This window comes from Microcaecilia unicolor, chromosome 7 (assembly GCF_901765095.1).
Source record: "Microcaecilia unicolor chromosome 7, aMicUni1.1, whole genome shotgun sequence".
NCBI lineage: Eukaryota > Metazoa > Chordata > Amphibia > Gymnophiona > Siphonopidae > Microcaecilia > Microcaecilia unicolor.
Genome location: NC_044037.1, coordinates 106,604,797 through 106,623,097, shown reverse-complemented (window position 1 = coordinate 106,623,097; position 18,301 = coordinate 106,604,797). Strand labels below are relative to the sequence as shown.

Sequence of the window (18,301 nt, the reverse complement as noted above, 5' to 3'; positions counted from 1 at the left end):
TGATCACCATAGCACAGAGATCTAATTTTCCTTAATTTAAATAGGTTATTTAGATGGGGTTCCACTGAGAGTAAAGTATCTAAAATTACACCCCAAATTTTGGAAGTGCTTTGCCTTAATAGATATTCATCCTGTCCTAAAGGAAAAATAGATGATAAAGTTCCTCATCATCTATTAAACCAAAAAACTTCAGTTCTGGTTCCATTTAACTTTAATAAATATATGGAATCCCACGTTTTTATCCTTATAATGCAGCTTTTTTTTTGCAGATTTGAATTAAACTAGTTTCAACCGGAACTAGTACAAAGATATCATCTACATAAGAATACTGTAAGTTACGTGCCTCTTTGCTACTTTTAGGAATCTGCAGTTACATCAGCTCTATGGCTGGTTTAACTGCAGGTACCTAAAAGTAAGGCGTGCTGATACCAGGTAATACTAGTGTTCTATAATGGAACCTGTTTCATCAGAGTGCCTACAATGATGTGCCCACTTATAGAATTGCCACTCGTGTCAGCATTCTACTAATTTCAGCAATTTTTGCCTTCAAAGAGTGGGCCCAAAAAATGCACTTCTGATGGCAAGTCCGCAATTCATTATTTTAGCCAAATTCCAAATCTGACAGCAATACCAGAAGCCATGAATCTGACAACTGGGAGAAATTACATCATAAGTAGAGTCCACTCTAATTCTACAATATGGAGCAAACAATATTAAGAAAGAATCTTTTTGTCCAATGCTATATTTTCACTGCTCTGCAGAAATATCCTGACAGAAATACAAGCTGCAAGAGAATGCCATATGTTTCATATTATGTCTTCAAGGTAGCATCCATTTGCCTACAAAGTCCTATAAACATGACATACCCTCAAAACAAGATGGCACCTCTGAAGGCAGAATTTACCCTAGGGCCAAGGTCCACATCTCCTTGTCTCCTTTGACAATTTCAGCATGAGATAAAGCACCTATGAAATTAGGTATCCTCGTTATCTGGATGATTTTAGTCCCTAAACATCAAGTCTTGAATAGTTTTGTGATCAATTTAAGAATCCACTCTTATCTGACTTAACATGGTGGATGCACTTTGTTCGACCTCGGTAAAAATGAATGCTGCAGGTATGTATTTAGTCAGGATTCCAATACTGAGAGAATCATTTGAGAGATAAGGTTAAAAGCTTATCCATAAAATGAAGTGGATCTAGCTAGCAAGCTTTGTTCACCCAGTTCAGCACAAGACGATTTAGGGAAACTACATCCAGAGAAGGCCAAAGCCTTGTACTTAGAAAGCTAATCTCTACATCTAAGGGACTCAAAACTATAGGAAAAATGTTAGCTCCTTTCTCTTCACCCTACAGCTGGATTAATTTGGCTATAAAGACTTGTGGATTAGCTTCTTCACAAGCAAGCAGGGTATTACTATCAGTTATTCTGGAAATCTACTGCAAATCCAAATTAACTTTGGGAACTAACAGAAGACAAACCAGGGAACACACTACAACAGACTAAAAAATCCGTATGTGTAAGAAAGGGCTTTTTGTACACGGAAAAGTTGTCTTTGACTTGATAGATCATACATTATTACTCAAAATTCTATAGGACATATGTATATCTGGCACGGTCCTAGACTGTTTCTACTCATACCTGGTTAATAGGTCCTATTCTGTATTATAGCAGGCCACTTTCTCTCCTACTGCTTCACCAAAGGTGTTCCACAATATTCTATCCTGACATCTATATTGTTTAACATGATCATGGCCCCTCTGGCCATTCTGATTCAATCTCTTGAACTCACTCCATTTTTTATGCTAATAATATCCAAATAGTGATTGCTCAGGATCCCTTAAACTCAAAGCTTGCTACCATTGACAACTGGCTACAATCCAAGAAATTAAGACTATAAGAATAGCCATACTGGGTCAAACCAATGGTCCATCTAGCCCAGTATCCAGTTTCCAACAGTGGCCAATCCAGGTCACAAGTACTTGGCAGAAACACAAATAGTAGTAACATTCCATGCTACCAATCTCAAGGCAAGCAGTACATAAGTACATAAGCATCGCCATGCTGGGACAGACCAAGGGTCCATTAAGCCCAGCACCCTATCACCGACAGCAGCCAAAAGAACAAGCAATTTGTCCCGCCCATCCTAGAAATACTGTATTATTCCCTCGTCCATTCAATAACATTCTATGGCTTTTTCCTCCAGGAAGCCGTCCAACCCTTTTTTGAAGTCCGCTAAGTTAACCGCCTTAACCGGCAGCAAATTCCAGTAACTACGCGCTGAGTGAAGAAAAGTTGCCTCCGATTCATTTTAAATTTACCACACTGCAGCTTCATCGCATGCCCCCTTGTCCTAGTATTTTTGGAAAGCGTAAACAGATGCTCCACATCGACCCATTCCATTCCACTCATTATCTTATAGACCTCTATCATAGCCGCCTTTTCTCCAAGCTGAAGAGCCCCAGCTTCTTCAGCCTATCCTGATAGGGAAGTCGTCCCATCCCCTGTATCATCTTTGTCGCCCTTCTCTGCACCTTTTCCAATTCCACTATGTCTTTTTTGAGGTGCGGCGACCAGAATTGAACACAATATTCGAGATGCAGTCGCACCATGGAGCGATACAACGGCAGATTAATATCCTTATTTTTGTTTTCAATCCTTTTCCTAATGATACCCAACATTCTATTTGCTTTTCTAGCCGCAGCAGCACACTGAGCAGAAGTTTTCAACGTATCATCAACGACGACACCTAGATCCCTTTCTCGGTCCGTGACTCCCAACGCTAAACCTTGCATGACGTATAGTTTGCGTTCCTCTTTCCCACATGCATCACTTTGCACTTCCACTCTACCCGCATCTCCCCTTACGCTCCTACCCGTAACCTCCGCTCACAGGACAAATCCCTCCTCTCAGTACCCTTCTCCACCACCGCCAACTCCAGACTCTGCCCTTTCTGCCTCGCCTCACCCTATGCTTGGAATAAACTCCCTGAGCCCATACGCCATGCCCCCTCCCTACCCATCTTCAAATCCTTGCTCAAAGCCCACCTCTTCAATGTCGCTTTCGGCACCTAACCATTGTACCTCTATCCAGAAAATCTAGACTGCCTCAATCTTGATTGACTGCACTTTTTGTCCTTTAGATTATAAGCTCCTTTGGGCAGGGACTGTCCTTCTTTGTTAATTGTACAGCGCTGCGCAACCCTGGTAGCGCTTTAGAAATGTTAAATAGTAGTAGTAGTTCACATTAAACGTCATCTACCATTTAGACGCCCAGTCTCCCAGTCTCGTAAGGTCCTCTTGTAGTTTTTCACAATCTTCCCATGATTTGACTACTTTGTATAATTTTGTGTCATCGGCAAATTTGATTACCTCACTAGTTACCCCCATCTCTAGGTCATAAAACGAAGGCTCTTGTCGCCTCTAAAAAACAAATGCTGTTTTTCCCAATTCTCTTTCTATTGCTTGTATCAAGATTCCATTATCAAATGCATCAAACCCCTTGAAGTAATCCTAGATAACGGATTAACTTTCTAATCTCACATCTCAGCTCTGGCAAGGAAATTAAACTAAAAATGGCTCACCCAGTTCAAACTCTCTTTGATGAGGAAGATCTTTGTATTTTACTGCATGCACTTGTACTTAACAACTTGTACTATTTCAATGCATTATTTCAATTTTTCCAGAGTGTAGATAAAAGGCTCCGTTTCATTCAAAATGTGGCTGTTAAGCTCATCATGGGTACCAAGAAATGGGATTCTTGGTTGCCTTTCTAGTGCTACAAGACTGCCATTTGGGTACTATTCCTGTCAATGCAGTAGCCCTTCTGTCAGATTCAGATGCTACATTATCTTTCTTTTCTGCAACTGAAAGTGAGGATCAGGAAGAGGTAATTAGATATTTTAGTGAGTCAGATATTGGAATCCTGACTAAATCTCATCTTATCTAGAATTCCCTTTAAAATGTTAACCTTGGTGGACAAAATATAATATACAGAAATCCTGCTGTTCTTATCATGTCTTAGGGGCCCTTTTACTAAGCCGCAGTAAAAGGTGGCCTGCAGCAGTGTGAGTGCGTCTTTTCGGTGAGCGCTAGGCCAGTTTTTACCGTGTCCTGGAAATAGGGCCTTTTTTAAAAGGCCTGGAAAATGGACGTGCAGCAAAATATAAATCAGTGCACGTCCGTTTTCGGTCCGAGACCTTACCACCACCCACTGACTTAGCGGTAAGGTGTCATGCGTTATCTGAGCCGGTAGACATGCAGCACACCCCCACTGCCGTTTACTGCCGTGTAAGTACCATGCGGTAGAAAATAGAAAATATTTTCTATCTAGTGTTTTCAGCAACCGTCAAATTCAGAAATACCGCCCGGGGCATGCGGGTGCTGGGCTGTAATGCCGATTTGGAACACGCTGGACGCATATAGGCCCTTACGCACCTTTATAAAAGGGCCCCTTAATTTCTTATTTGTCACTAGGCTGCTCAGATCCACCCAACAAAATCTACTGGTGGTCCATTCATTTTGACAAATTATCACTGAATATTGCATTTTTTGGCCCATCCTTATGGAACAATTTGCCCTTACAGCTGAGACCTGAAACACAGAAATTTTAAGAATGATTTGAAAATGCATTGTTTCATAGAATCCTTTAATGAATATTGTCCATATCCCTGTTCTTTGCAGCTGTCAGGTGGTTTGGAGGGCTCAGGTCTGAAGCCTATGGCAAACTACCTGTCTGATCTCTTCTTTATGAAGTGGAGAAGTAGCCTAATGGTTAGTGCATTGCTTTGATTCACACTGTAGCTCCTTGTACTTTGGTGAAGTCACTTAACAATCTGTTATCCCAGGTACAAAATAAGTACTTGCATATAATATGTAAACCCCTTTGACTGTAACCACAGAAAGGCAGTACATCAAATCCCATCCCATTCCCTTAACTGTCCTTTTTAAAATATGTACATAATGGGGTTCATTTTCAAAACAGAAAAATGTCTAAAAAGTGGTACAAAGCAGCAGATGGACATCCAAATCACTATTTTTGAAACAAATTTTAAAGATTTTTTCTATGCATTTTATCTGCAGTGCATCCAAATCACAAAGGGGCCTGTTGGGGGTGAGCTGCGGCAGGATTTGGGCGTTCTCAAACTTGGAAGTTTTTCTGTCATAAAGGAACAAAGCAAAAACGTCCAGCGCTAAAAGTTAGACATTTTGGTCTAGGGCTGCAAATCGTCAAAAATTTTTAATCACACGATTAATCACATGATCCATATATAAGAGCTGCAATAAATTTAGCATATACACATAGTTGTTTACATTTTTTTAAATCCTAATCATTCAACCAATAACTGATTCCAGTTTCCTTAAAAAAATACAAAACAAAACAAAAAAACACAACTTCTTCAGACACGTGAAAGGCAATTCTATAAGCTGGCACATAGAGACGTGCACCAATTACTACTACTACTACTTATCATTTCTATAGTACTACTAGACGTACGCAGCGCTGTACACTTGAACATGAAGAGAAAGTCCCTGCTCAACAGAGCTTACAATCTAATTAGGACAGACAAACAGGACAAACAAGAGATCAGGGAATATTAAAGTGAGGATGATAAAATAAGGGTTCTGAACAAGTGAATAAGGGTTAGGAGTTAAAAGCAGCATCAAAAAAGTGGGCTTTTAGCTTAGATTTGAAGACAGCCAGAGATGGATCTTGATGTACCGGCTCAGGAAGTCTATTCCAGGCATATGGTGCAGCAAAATGGCAGTAGTAGCTGTAGGTGAGCTACATTCAGGTACACTAGGTACTTCCCTCTCCCCAATAAGAATCTAATCTTATACTTGTGGCAATGGAAAGTTAAATGACTTCCCCAAGATTTGTCCCTCTAACTCCCCCCCCCCCTTGCATCTACTACTATTACTACTACTACTTATCTCTCTCTGTTTTCCTCTTTCTTCCACCCCCCACCCCCATGGCCCACAGATTTTGTAACTGGGTAAACTGCACACTGGACTTTATTTTGTGAAGCTGAGTGGGACAGCTAACAAGTCAATGGTGAGCTGGAAGGGGACCTGGAAAAGAAAAGATGAAACTTATTTGCAGAGGAAAGTGCAAAATGTACACATAAAATGATGGCCCTCATTTCTAACGCTTTGGAGCATTTGCAAACCGCTTTAAAAAAAAAACCAAACAACATTCTCCAGAACTGTAGAAATGTGTATTCAACAAACAGAAGTGCTTGAAGGGTCTTTTATTTAAAACCTGCTACAAAAAAGACAATTTATGTTTATAATTAATTTTTAAAAGATTTTTTTTCTACTTTTTGAAGTGATCACAAAGGGGGCTTACAGGTAGTTTTGTTTTCTGTATTTTAATATCACCACCTTGTGTCCCTCTTCTCAAATGTTGTATGTGTGCAGTTTATATTGGAAGTGAGTTGGAACATGACAGACAGACTACTAGAATATAGTTGCCAGTGTTTGGCTTTAATAGCAAAGCTTTGGGCTAACTAGGCAGGGCAGTGTGGGACGGGGGGAATACAGGACTGGAATTGAAAGCTCAAAATGACTGTCAACTGACTGAAGTTCTTTGTTTCACCTAAGGCTGTACTAACCGCTGTTTTTTCTAACTCGTAGTCTCCCCAACCCCTCCCCCCCTCCTGTGCACCTTTCTCCTCGCTGACCAAGCCCACATCCCACTCTGTATACACCTTGTGTGGAAAGTGTGACCGTACCAAAACCCACCAAATATAAAAGGGTGCTATGAGATGTGTACCTGGGATCTTTTATGTGACGTCCACTGCAGTGCAATCTAGGGTGCCCCACTGCTCTGCTGGATATCTGTGTGGCCAGTCTACTAAGAAGTGCAGCCCCTATATGTCCCAATAGCTTTGTTTTTGTTTGTGTTTTAACCCTTGGATATTATTTTTTTTTCATGGTCACAAAACGTACTGAGCAGAAAATGTCTACAACACATCTAGGAAATGGCTATTTTTGAAACAAAAAAGATAAGACGTTTTTCTGGTTGAAAATCGCTGTGTTGCAACTTGATTTTTTTGACGTTTTCAGCAGAACATCCAAAATCAGATTTAGATGTCATATGGAAAATTCCCCTGTATATGTTAAATTTTTTCTCTATTTTGGTTTTGGAAGGTTTTATAATTGTTAAACTGCTTAGATGGCTCTACGGATGGGTGGTATATCAAATGATTAATAAAGTGTGATACTGTGATACTAAACTTGAAGGTTCTAGTATACTTCCCAGTCTCATAGCAACGCCAGCTGCTATTTACTTGTCCCCTGCCTGCCAGAACCATAACAGGTGGAAACAAACTAGTGAATACCTGCCAAAACCGGCTCCCGCTTCAACTTGCTGCTTCTCAAATTGTCAGAGGAGAATACTTCCCACAAAAAAAAAAAAAAATCAGTACAGTGTAATATACTCTTAACCTCCACAAGCAAAAATGCTGCACAAATTAAAGATATAAAATACAACAAAACTATGATTAGGTACCAGCTACAAGTGATTCACTAGTAGCTGGTACCTAATCATAGTCCACAATGAGTCAGTAGCACCTGCCTGCCTTGTAACCTTGTCAAAAAATAAACAGTAGCTGGAACAGAAAGCTACTGGTGGTGGTCCAAAAGCCAATACAGGATCCAGTGAACGGCATAGTGGTGGTACTCTGCACTTTCATGTGGAGGACCAGGATTCAATTATTAGAAACACAGAAAAACAGAGAAAAATGTAGGCAGATAAAGACCATATGGCCTATCCAGTCTGCTTAAATTACTGCAACTTGCTTCTTACAGGACTCCTACTAAAAACTCTCTCCCTCTTCCCTTCAATCTGTTCAAAATTCTGCAGCACGACTTACCTTCTGTTAATGTTGTTACACTCACATAATCCCTTTCTTCAAGTTACTTCATTGGCTCCCTATCCATTTCTGTATACAGTTTAAACTCCTCTTTCTGCTTACAAGTGCATTTATTCTGCAGTTCCTCAGTATATCTCCTCTCTTATCTCTCCCTGCACACCACTCTCTGAGAATTCCATTCATCAGGTAAGTCACTCTTACAAGTACCGTTCTCCTCCACTCCCCCCCAACCAATTCCAGTCTCCGTTCCTTTTATCTTGCTGCACTGTGCGCAACCATCTCTGGCCCTATTCAAACCTAGGCTAAAAGCCCACCATTTTGAGGCTGCTTTTAACTCTTAACCCCCTATTCACCTGATTAGTACCCATGTTTTAATCATTCCCATAAGAAATAACTCCTTAATCCCTTATTTGTCCTGTTTGTCGGTCTCTAATAGATTGTAAGCTCTGTCAAGAAGGGCCTGTCTCTTATTTGTTTTGTGTACAGCGCAGCATACATCTAGTTGTGCTATAGAAATGATCAGTAGCAGTAGTAATAATAGTAGTTTTTATATATTGCCTTTTGAACATTACAGAACAAAGCTGCACTTTACAGTACAAAAATAAAGGTAAGAATGAAAAATACAATATTATCAGAGAAAGCTACTGGAGGAAGGGAGATGAAAGATAAGGGAAAGGAAACCGTTGGGTATCATCATTTTAGTTTGGCCTGTGTCAAGCGTCCTGTTTCCTAGCCAGATAGGCTGGAGATGCTGCAGATGCTAGAGGGGAAGGAAATCTCATCAATGTGCAATGGTGATCCTAGAGGCTTGGACTTAGGCTCAGAATAGTCTGTTTCTGAGCAAATTCTGGTATATGGTCCCCAGTCAAGACTGTGGCTGCAAATGTCCTGGGTAAAGTAAGGTGCGAGGGGTAATATAAAATAGGAGGAAAACCTTGGATAGCTGTAAATAAGGCTCACAATGTTGCAAGTCCAACAGAGGCCAGATCACAATGAAGAAGAAACTGTTGTCTCTCCTTCCCCACCCCAAACAATATAATAAAAATAAATAAAAACTGACACAGGGCTGTTGTATTATCCCCCCAAGATCGCTTTTGCCCAAAGTCCTGACCCAACAAAGCACTGTCTGCAAGTGCAAGAAATAAGGCAATCAGCCTAGTGGTTCGTCCACCATCTCAGAGCAGCTTCACATTGGGCATGCAAGATTAAAAAAGGAAAAAAAAAGAAAAAAAAAAGCATAGCTCAACCGTCCTCAGATCAAGCAAAGAGTGTAGGAGGTGGCGTTAGATGTCATTTTGATACCTTCAAGTTCCAGCACTGATCTCACCCTGTAGAGAATGAACAACATCTTGGATCCAGACTATTGAGGAGAATAAAAAAAGAATGCCAAAGCAACCATCCATCAAGACTGCTGCTAGTAACTAGCATAGATGCTTTTCCACCCTTGCAGCTAAGTTATACATATGAGATACTGTAAAGGAATGCTGCCTATTGCCGATAGCTGACTCTCCATCTTCATGCTGGGACTGCCCATTCTGGAAGTTATCACTGAGTAAATGGAATATGGCCGTATTTCCTTTACTGGAAAGTTAGGTCAACTATATTGAGTAGCAGATATAAATGCTGCTCTTGCCAGCACATAGTAAGGCTCCATTTCACTTTAAATTGAAGAGGCTAGCATGAAAACTGAATACTGTGGCCATTTTAACTTCACCTTGAATCTGAATCAGTACTGGGATGGAAGGAGCTAAGGTTCTTTTCCTGGGGCTAAATATGGTTATTTCCCCTTACTGCCAACCCTTCCAAGAAGCTGAGATGGTTGTGTTCAATACTTGCACAGAATACCCAAGCTGCTTTGGTGGCCCATTGCAGTCCTATGTCTTTTCAGGTGACAGGGGGTGGGGTTCCATGATCTCACAAATAACATGGGAAAGGAAAAAAAAATATTTTCTTATACACTGAATTTAGCAACAGGCTCATATGGAAGTCAATCAGGTACTCACAGAAGAAATGTATGGTGATGGAGCCCCAGAGGGCTGCAGAGGAAAACCAGATGATGTTTGTAGGGAGAGGCTGGAAGAAGGAGACGTTGCCCCACCCAGCTGGGGGCTCCTCTTCCTGTAGAATGGAACAATATGAAATGCAATCAGGTTTGAGTAGCTTAGGAAATGGTGTTTTGGTAGGGGGAGAGAAGATCATAAAAGAGGAGAAGAAACAATGTATTATTACAATATTCAGTTACAATTGGGTAAACTAAAGAAACAAAAGATAAAAGCAACTTGACTCCAAGAGTGTCCCCATGGTTCAGGCTGTAGCACGGGAGACCCAGGTTCACATAACTGTCCATTTTGAGCCTGTGAAGATTCAGAGCTGGTGTACTCAAGTGGTACTCAGGCATGTGATCTGGGGACAAAGGTGTGAAGCTGGAAGCTAAGAAAGCAGGTAACACCCCAATACTGACCCCCCCCCCCTCCCAACGGTCTCACACAGTGAATCAGTGACGACCTGGGATTAGAACCGAAATACAGCAATAGAATGAGGTCTCCTACCGCTTCAGAGTTGGAGTATCTAGGAACTTAGGGACCCTCTCCATCACTGTTTCTGAGGAGGCTGTTGCATCAGAGTCTGAAATACAGATTCATGAATTATAGCCTTAGTGAAGCATAGCCCCCACTCTATAACAACACTCTGTAAGCCACATTGAGCCTGCAGGTGGGATAATGTGGGGTACAAATGCAATAAATAAAATAAACATGGTGTAAATTGGACATGGCCTTGTCTCTGCGCTGTGGGTTATGATTTCATCTGTTTTGTTTGCATATCAGACTATCATTTTATCTTTCTGTTACCGATAGGAATATGGGACGCCTTCAATTCCATTTTTTTTTTTTACCTGAGGAGCCTTCATCCACGGCCTCATACTGCAAGAGACGATCCAGAAGGAAGCTGGTACATGAAAAGACAGGCAGATGTGAGTTAGTTTAGGGCTGTTCTGAACGCTCCAAGAGACAAATAGAAGCGGGAGTAAGCCAGAGTTGAGAAAAGAAGACAGACATAGCTAGAATACTACAGGCAGAGAGACCAGAGAGTGTGACAAACATTGCATTGCATAAAATTTCTTGTATATCGCATATACCTTTTTCAGCTTGTTGCAGTTTAACAATAAGAACAGTCAGGCATACCTGGGAATTTACAACTAATAATAATTTCAAATCAGTTTAAGACTTCAGTATTACATACTTCTGAAACAAATAGGTTTTAAGTGATTTTTGAAAGATTTTGCACAGAGACAGCAAAAAGAGAAAGGAAAGTTCTTGTCAGGAGTCAAAAGACATAGGAATGGCCTAACAATTAGAGTGGCAGGCTGAGAACGAGGAACGCCTGATTCAAATCCCATTGCAGCTCCTTGTGACCTTGGGCAAGTCACTTAACCCCTACTACCTGAAAAAGATGTAAGACAAACCCAAATAAAGAACAGCTTCATGTTCCTGAATGTCATTATGCTGAGACACGCAACTGTTCTTTTTCTATCAGCGGGGCAAATTTATGGAACAACTTACCTGGAAATCTAAGACTGAGTTCAAATCAACAGCAATTTAAGAGATCTTTGAAAGAATATTTGTTTATGAAAGCTTTTTAAATGTTTGATGCTCCATTATAAGGCAAATCTCTTCTGGATAACAAGATTTTATTTCTGATTTGTATGTTATATTTTATGAATGTGCTTATTGTAACCCGCTTTGTTAAAAGTGGGATATAAATATGAAAATAAATAAATAAAAAATAAGACAAAATAGTGCAAAAAGGGTGATCTTCGGATTCACCTCTTGTCCCGAGAGACTTTCAGCAACTTCCTCTGGGCCTTCCTTAGCTCTTCCTGGAAACATTCCTGCTCCTGCAGAGACACAAGGTTAGTTTGTCAGTATATGTGAACATGACAGACAAGACCCTGTAGATGGTAAATAGTGGGCATGCATATGATAGGAGACAATTCTATATGGCTAGTGATATGAAAAGATGGTAACTAGTGACACATGATAAAAAATAGCATGATCTACAATGCCTTGTAAAACCTTCAGCAACTCATTTTTGAAGAATATTGCTGAAGGGCTGTCTGAAAGATTTGCCTCTTGGTGGATGATACGAGAATCTGCAATAGGGCAGACACCACCAGGGGTGTGGACAACATGAGAAAGACCTGTGAAGCTTGAAGAATCATCCAGAATTTGGCTAAAAAATGCAGGGTCACGCATTTGGGCTGCAAAAATCCAAGAGAACAGTACAGTTTAGGGGGTGAAAAACCTTTATGCACAAAAGAGGAGCAGGACTTGGGTGTGATCCTATGTGATGATCTTAAGATGGCCAAACAAGTAGAATGGGTGACGGTGAAAGCAAGAAGGATGCCTAGGTGCACAGCAGAATGGTCAGTAGGAAAAAGGAGGTGATGATGCCCCTGTAAAAGTCTCTGGTGAGACCTCATGGGAAAATTAATTCTTTCCTGATCATTTTCTTTCCATTAGTCCCAACAGATCAATCCAGAGACTTGTGGGTTGTGTCCCTCTAACAGCAGGTGGAGATAGAGAGAACCTCCGAGGTTTGCTATATGTGGACCTGTGCAGCCAGCTGAACCTTAGTATGAACGATACCAAAGCAGTGGAATGGAAACAATAGAAAACTCTCCTGACATTGTCAGACCAATTGCCCAACATACTTCCACCACTTCTATATTTATTTATTTTATTTTTTAATCAAACGAAGGAACATACAGAACAACAGAACACAAAAAAAAACTAACCAACCGCAACAAAACCGCAGACAGTAAACCCAAGAGGGGGTGGCCTCTGGATTGATCTGTTGGGACTAATGGAAAGAAAATTATCAGGTAAGAATTAATTTTTCCTTCATTGGCGTCCCACAGATCAATCCAGAGACTTGTGGGAAGTACCCAAGCAGTCCTTAAGTAGGGCAGGACACCCCCAACCCAGCAGAAATCACCGAAGAGCCAAACACTGCATCTTCATGACCTGCCACATCCACCCGATAATGACAAGTGAATGTATGGACCGAAGCCCATGTAGATGCCCTGCAGATATCTTCCATAGAAACCAAACGGGACTCTGCATAGGAGGACACTTGAGCTTGCGTAGAATGAGCACAAACTTGCAAAGGGGCTTGCTTGCCCAATGCCACGTATGCCGAAGAGAAGGCCTCCCGCAACTAAGGGCTATGCTGTCCTTGGACGCCATATGACCCTTCTTACTGCCTACAAAAAGGACGAAGAGATGGTCAGAAAGACGAAATTCATTCGTCACCTCCAAATACCTGAGAAGAGCCCATCTCACGTCGAGGCAGCGAACAGCCCGGAATTGCTCAGGGTAACCTCCCTGGCAGAAGGCCGGCAAATGCAGGAACTGCCCCAAGTGGAAACGAGAAACCACCTTGAGCAAAAACGAAGGAACTGTCCTAATCAATACCCTCACCACTGTAAAACGCAGGAAGAGGTCTCTGCAAGAAAGGGCCAGCAACTCTGTAATTCTCCGAGCAGAAGTAATGGATACTAAGAAAATCGCCTTCAAGGTAAGATCCTTAATCATGATCCCCGATAAGGATTCAAAAGGAGGACGCTGAAGCGCTTTGAGAAATAGATTAAGGTCCCAGGATGACAGAACTGGCACGTAAGGAGGGCGCAAACGATTTACGCCCCTCAAGAAACGAACCACATCCGGGTGGGAGGCGATGGATGCCCCCTGAAGCCAGCCTCTAAAACATGCCAGAGCTGCCACCTGCACCTTAAGAGAACTCAACAAGAGTGATTTTTGTACAGCCTCCTGAAAAAACACGAGGATAACCGATGCTGAAGCCGAAGCCGCTGACAATCCCAAACTCGAACACCACGAATCGAAGGTACGCCACACCCTAGCACATGCTATCGAGGTGGATCTTTTCTGAGCCTACAGCATCGTAGCGATAACCGCGTCCGGATACCCTTTTCTTCTCAACATCGCCCTTTCAAGGGCCAGGCCGTAAGACCAAAGGGGGAGGGATCCTCCATCGTGACGGGCCCCTGCAGCAGGAGACCGTCCTGCGCCGGTAGCAGAAAAGGACGATCGAACAGAAGCCTGATCACATCTGTGTACCAGGGTCATCTGGGCAAATCCGGGTCCATTAGGATCACACGACCGGGATGACTGGCAATGTGAGTCAGTAACCTGCCTACTATTGGCCACGAGGGAAAGGCATAGAGCAGGCCCCTGGGCCAAGGTTGAAGAAGGGCATCGATGCCTTCTGAGCCCAGAACTCGTCCCCTGCTGAAGAAACGGGGAACCTTCGCACTGAATGCGGTGGCCATTAAGTCCATCTCTGACATCCCCCATCAGGCAGTTATCTGATCGACGACCAGAGGGGAGAGCATCCAGTACCACGGCTCCAACTGGTGGTGACTGAGAAAGTCCGCTTGCACATTCTGTGACGCCGCTATATGAGCCGCTGTCAAGAAAGAGAGATGAGTCTCTGCCCAATGGCAGATCAGAGTCGCCTCGCGCGCTAGGGGTGCACTCCTGGTGCCCCCTGATGGTTCATGTAGGCGACCGCCGTCGCATTGTCTGAAAGAACTCGAACTGGGCAACCGCGGAGAAGAGACAGAAACTCCCGAAGGGCCAGACGAATTGCCCGTAATTCCATGACACCTCTGTCGAAGTCAAACGCCCTGGGCCGTCTATTGCAGGCAATGAGCCCCCCCCCCCCCCCCCCCCAGCCAGACAGTGACACATCTGTGGTCACTATCTTCCAGTCCGGGGTTGCCAGAGGAATGCCCGACACCAGATTCTTTTGAATGAACCACCAGTGCATGACTGTGTGAAGACGGGCCGAACATGGCACCCGAACCTCGTAATCCTCAGAGAGCGGAGACCAACAGCTCAGAAGGTGCCACTGGAGGGGGCGCATGTGAGCTCTGGCCCACTTTACCACGTCCAAGGTGGAGGCCATAGAACCTAGAACTTGTACACAGTCCCAAGCCCGCGGGTTTGGAGTTTGAAACAGTGCTCGTAAGTGAGCCTGTAACCGCTGTGCTCGAACTGAAGGAAGAGAAACTATCCCTGTTCGGGTATCGAAGCACACTCCCAAGTATTCCAGCATTTGGGAAGGCGTTAGGCTGCACTTCGGAAAGCTGATCACCCAAGCGACTGACGCAACCCGACCACTTTGTCGGTTGCCCGCCAACTCTCCTCAAAAGAAGACACCCGCACAAGCCAGTCGTCTAGATAAGGATGGACCCGAATCCCTACCTTCCTGAGATAGGCCGCCACTACAACCAGGACCTTGGAAAAGGTCCGAGGCGCTGTGGCTAGGCCAAAGGGCATCGCTTTGAATTGAAAATGATGACCAAGCACTGCAAAGCGAAGAAAGCAACTGTGGGGAGGCCAGATTGGAATGTGTAAATAGGCCTCTTTGAGATCGAGAAAGGTCAAAAACTCCCCTAGCTGTACCGCTGCGATCACCGATCGGAGGCTTCCATCTGGAAAAGCCAAACCCATAAGGACCTGTTGACGCACTTGAGATCTAAGACGGGTCGCCAAGAACTGACCTTTTTTTGGCACCACAAAATAAATGGAGTATCGACCGCACCCTTTTTCTGCTGGGGCAAAGGCTGGCGGCATCCAGACATTGTAAGTTGAGGAGGGTGTGTCGAATGGCCCGCACCTTGGCAGGACATTTGCAAGGAGATTCCAGAAAAGAGTCTATCATCGGACGAGCCAATTCTAACTTGTAGCCATCTCTGATAACCTCCAAGACCCATTTGTCGGATGTTACCCTGGTCCACTCCACCAGGAATAGGGGCAGTCTGCCTCCAATAACCGGCTGGATATGGACCAGGGCCCCATCATTGGTTGGACCTGGCTGCGGGCTGGTTTCTGTTACCAGAAAGGAAGGCCCGCCTGTCACCTTGCAAGAGCTGAGGCCTCTGAGAAGACCTTGCTCTCTGAAAAGAGGCCCCGCGACCTGGACGGTAACGCTGTGTATCCCTAAACTTAGGTCTAGGTCCCGCCGGTCGTACAAACTTGGACCTGTCCTCCGGGAGGTGCTGGCCCTTAGAGTCACCAAGGTCCTTCACAATCTGTTCTAAGTCTGTCGCAAACAAAAGCTTTCCCCTAAAAGGAAGCCTTGCTAAACGTGACTAAGAGGCCACGTCTGCAGCCCAATGCTGCAAACACAGCAACCTCCTTCGCTGAAGCCCTCAAAAGATCATAAAGAAGATCCGCAAGGAAGGCTAAACCGGACTCCAAGGCCGGCAAAACAGCCATGAAATCTTCTGGAGAGGAGGCTTTTGTTACGATTGTGGTGGTGACCCCTCTCAAACTTACCTTATTTCTGGTGGTCAGCTTCTTAGCTGGCTTCTGTCTGTCCTTCCTGAGTTAGCTCTGTCTCTGTATGCTGGCTGCTCCCAGCATGGTTCTAATTGCTTCACTATACTGCACATGTGTGTGTTGCCTGAGTTAGCTCTGCCTCTGTCTCTGTGTGCTGGTTGCTTCCAGCGTGACTCTAATTACTCCACTATACTGCACCTGTGTGTGTTGAGCCTCTCTGTGCTTCAGTATGCTTTCTGCCTGAGTCCTGTAGCTGTGACATCATCAGTCAGGCCCTTGATAAGGAAGTGGTGTTCTTCCATTCAGGGCCTTTGCAAACGCCAAAGGTCCAGACTAGTGTTTGGTGCTGTTAGCACTTCTGCCTCGTCTTGTTTGCCTTGAATCCTATCCTGATTCCAGTCCTGTTGGCTCCCTTTCCATCCTGTCTGAGAACCCTGTATTTCTGGTGCAGTTAGCACTTCTGCCTTGCTCTTGTCTGGGTGCCTGGTGGCACTTCTGAATCCTGTCTGCTTTTGGCTCCCTTTCCCTCCTGTCTGAGAACCCTGTATTCCTGGTGCAGTTAGCACTTCTGCCTTGCTCTTGTCTGGGTGCCTGGTGGCACTTCTGAATCCTGTCTGCTTTTGGCTCCCTTTCCCTCCTGTCTGAGTACCCTGAACCCCTGTCTGCCTTGCTTTTGTCTAGATGCCTGTGGACACTTCTGAACCCCTGTCTGCCTTGCTTTTGTCTAGGTGCCTGTGGGCACTTCTGAACCCTGTCTACTCTGCTTGCTTTCAGTTTCCTTCCAGTCTAGTCTGTTTGGAAATCCTGTATCCTGATTCCTATCCTGAACCTTGTTGTAGTCTGGCTTGTTTAGTGTCCCTCCTAGTTTGAGTTCTCTGGTGTTCCTGCCTGCTAGTTCCAATACCAGTTTTCCTCCAAGCCCTGCCGGCTGCCTGCACTCGGGGGCTCAACCCCCGGGGAACGTGTGTTCCTGTCCAATGCGTACCAGTCCGATGCGTTCCAGTCCAGTGTGTTCCAGTTCGGTGCGTTCCACTCCAGTTTGTTCCAGTTCAGTGTGTACCAGTCCGGTGCGTTCCAGTTCAGTGCGTACCAGTCCGGTGCGTTCTAGCCCAGTGTTGGTTGGTGTGTTTTGCCTGCTGCTGCCTCTCCTCGTCAGCAGCCCAAGGGCTCATGATTACTCCAGAGTCCGTGCCTGCGTGTTTTGAACCTGAGAACCTGACAGCTTTCTGTACCTACGATAAGCATGCCCGCGCCGCATAGGAACCACAAACTGAGGCCTGCAGGGAAAGGGCAACCGTCAAAGAACAGCTTCAAGCAAGTCTCCAACATAATCCTGAGGGTCCTTGAGCGCCATGCCACCCTCCACAAGAAGAGTGGTTTTCTTAGTGACCGCTGTGATTAAGGAATCCACCGTAGGGACCTTCAGCAAGTCTAAGTCAGGAGCAGGTAGCGCGTAAAGACGTAACATAGCTCTAAGCAACCTTAAGCCCACTGTCAGGCGTATCACACTGTGCCGAAATAAGGATCTTCATGGCCTCATGCACATGAAAGGAATGAGGTGGGCATTTGGTGCCAGACATAATAGAGGGCATCAGACCTGTTCCCCCTGACGATTCAGGGGGGAAATGGCCAAAACCTCAAAAGCCCTAACAATCAAGGAGGAAAGCTATTCCCTGCGAAAAAGGCCGTCGGATCATCCCCCCCCCCCCCCCCCTCAGAGGGCAGGGTGACCTCATCTGCCAAATCCAAAGAATCTGAGGGACAGCCCGGAGACAAAACCGGGCCATCTGTGTCAGATAGCTCCTCGGGATCCAAAATTTCCACCCGGGGACGTTTTGGCAGGAAAGACTGAGAGGCTGCAGCAACTGAAGTTTGCTGAGGAAGAGACGGGGCTGCCTGAAGAGAAGCTCCTGACTTCCTCAAAAGAAAGATATTGTGCATTAATAAAACAAAATCCGTGGAAAAAGGAACTGCAAGGGACTCCCCTGCTCCCTGTACATCGCTTCCCTCCATCGGAGCCTGTGCCATAGACGCACGCTGCGCCTCTTGTCTATCAACC

At 44.4% G+C, this 18,301-nt stretch overlaps 1 protein-coding gene across 2 annotated transcripts in view; it reads right to left on the bottom strand.

The window, feature by feature from the left end:
* INO80E (INO80 complex subunit E) overlaps positions 1-18,301 on the bottom strand; it is a 94,277-nt gene that overhangs the window by 38,878 nt on the left and 37,098 nt on the right. For both annotated transcript variants that reach the window (XM_030208723.1, XM_030208722.1), the window contains 4 exons: positions 11,701-11,771; positions 10,770-10,822; positions 10,426-10,501; positions 9,880-9,994 (listed from right to left, as the gene is read on the bottom strand). In XM_030208723.1, coding sequence (XP_030064583.1) covers positions 9,880-9,994; positions 10,426-10,501; positions 10,770-10,822; positions 11,701-11,771 — 315 coding nt within the window. The remainder of the gene's footprint in view (positions 1-9,879; positions 9,995-10,425; positions 10,502-10,769; positions 10,823-11,700; positions 11,772-18,301) is intronic.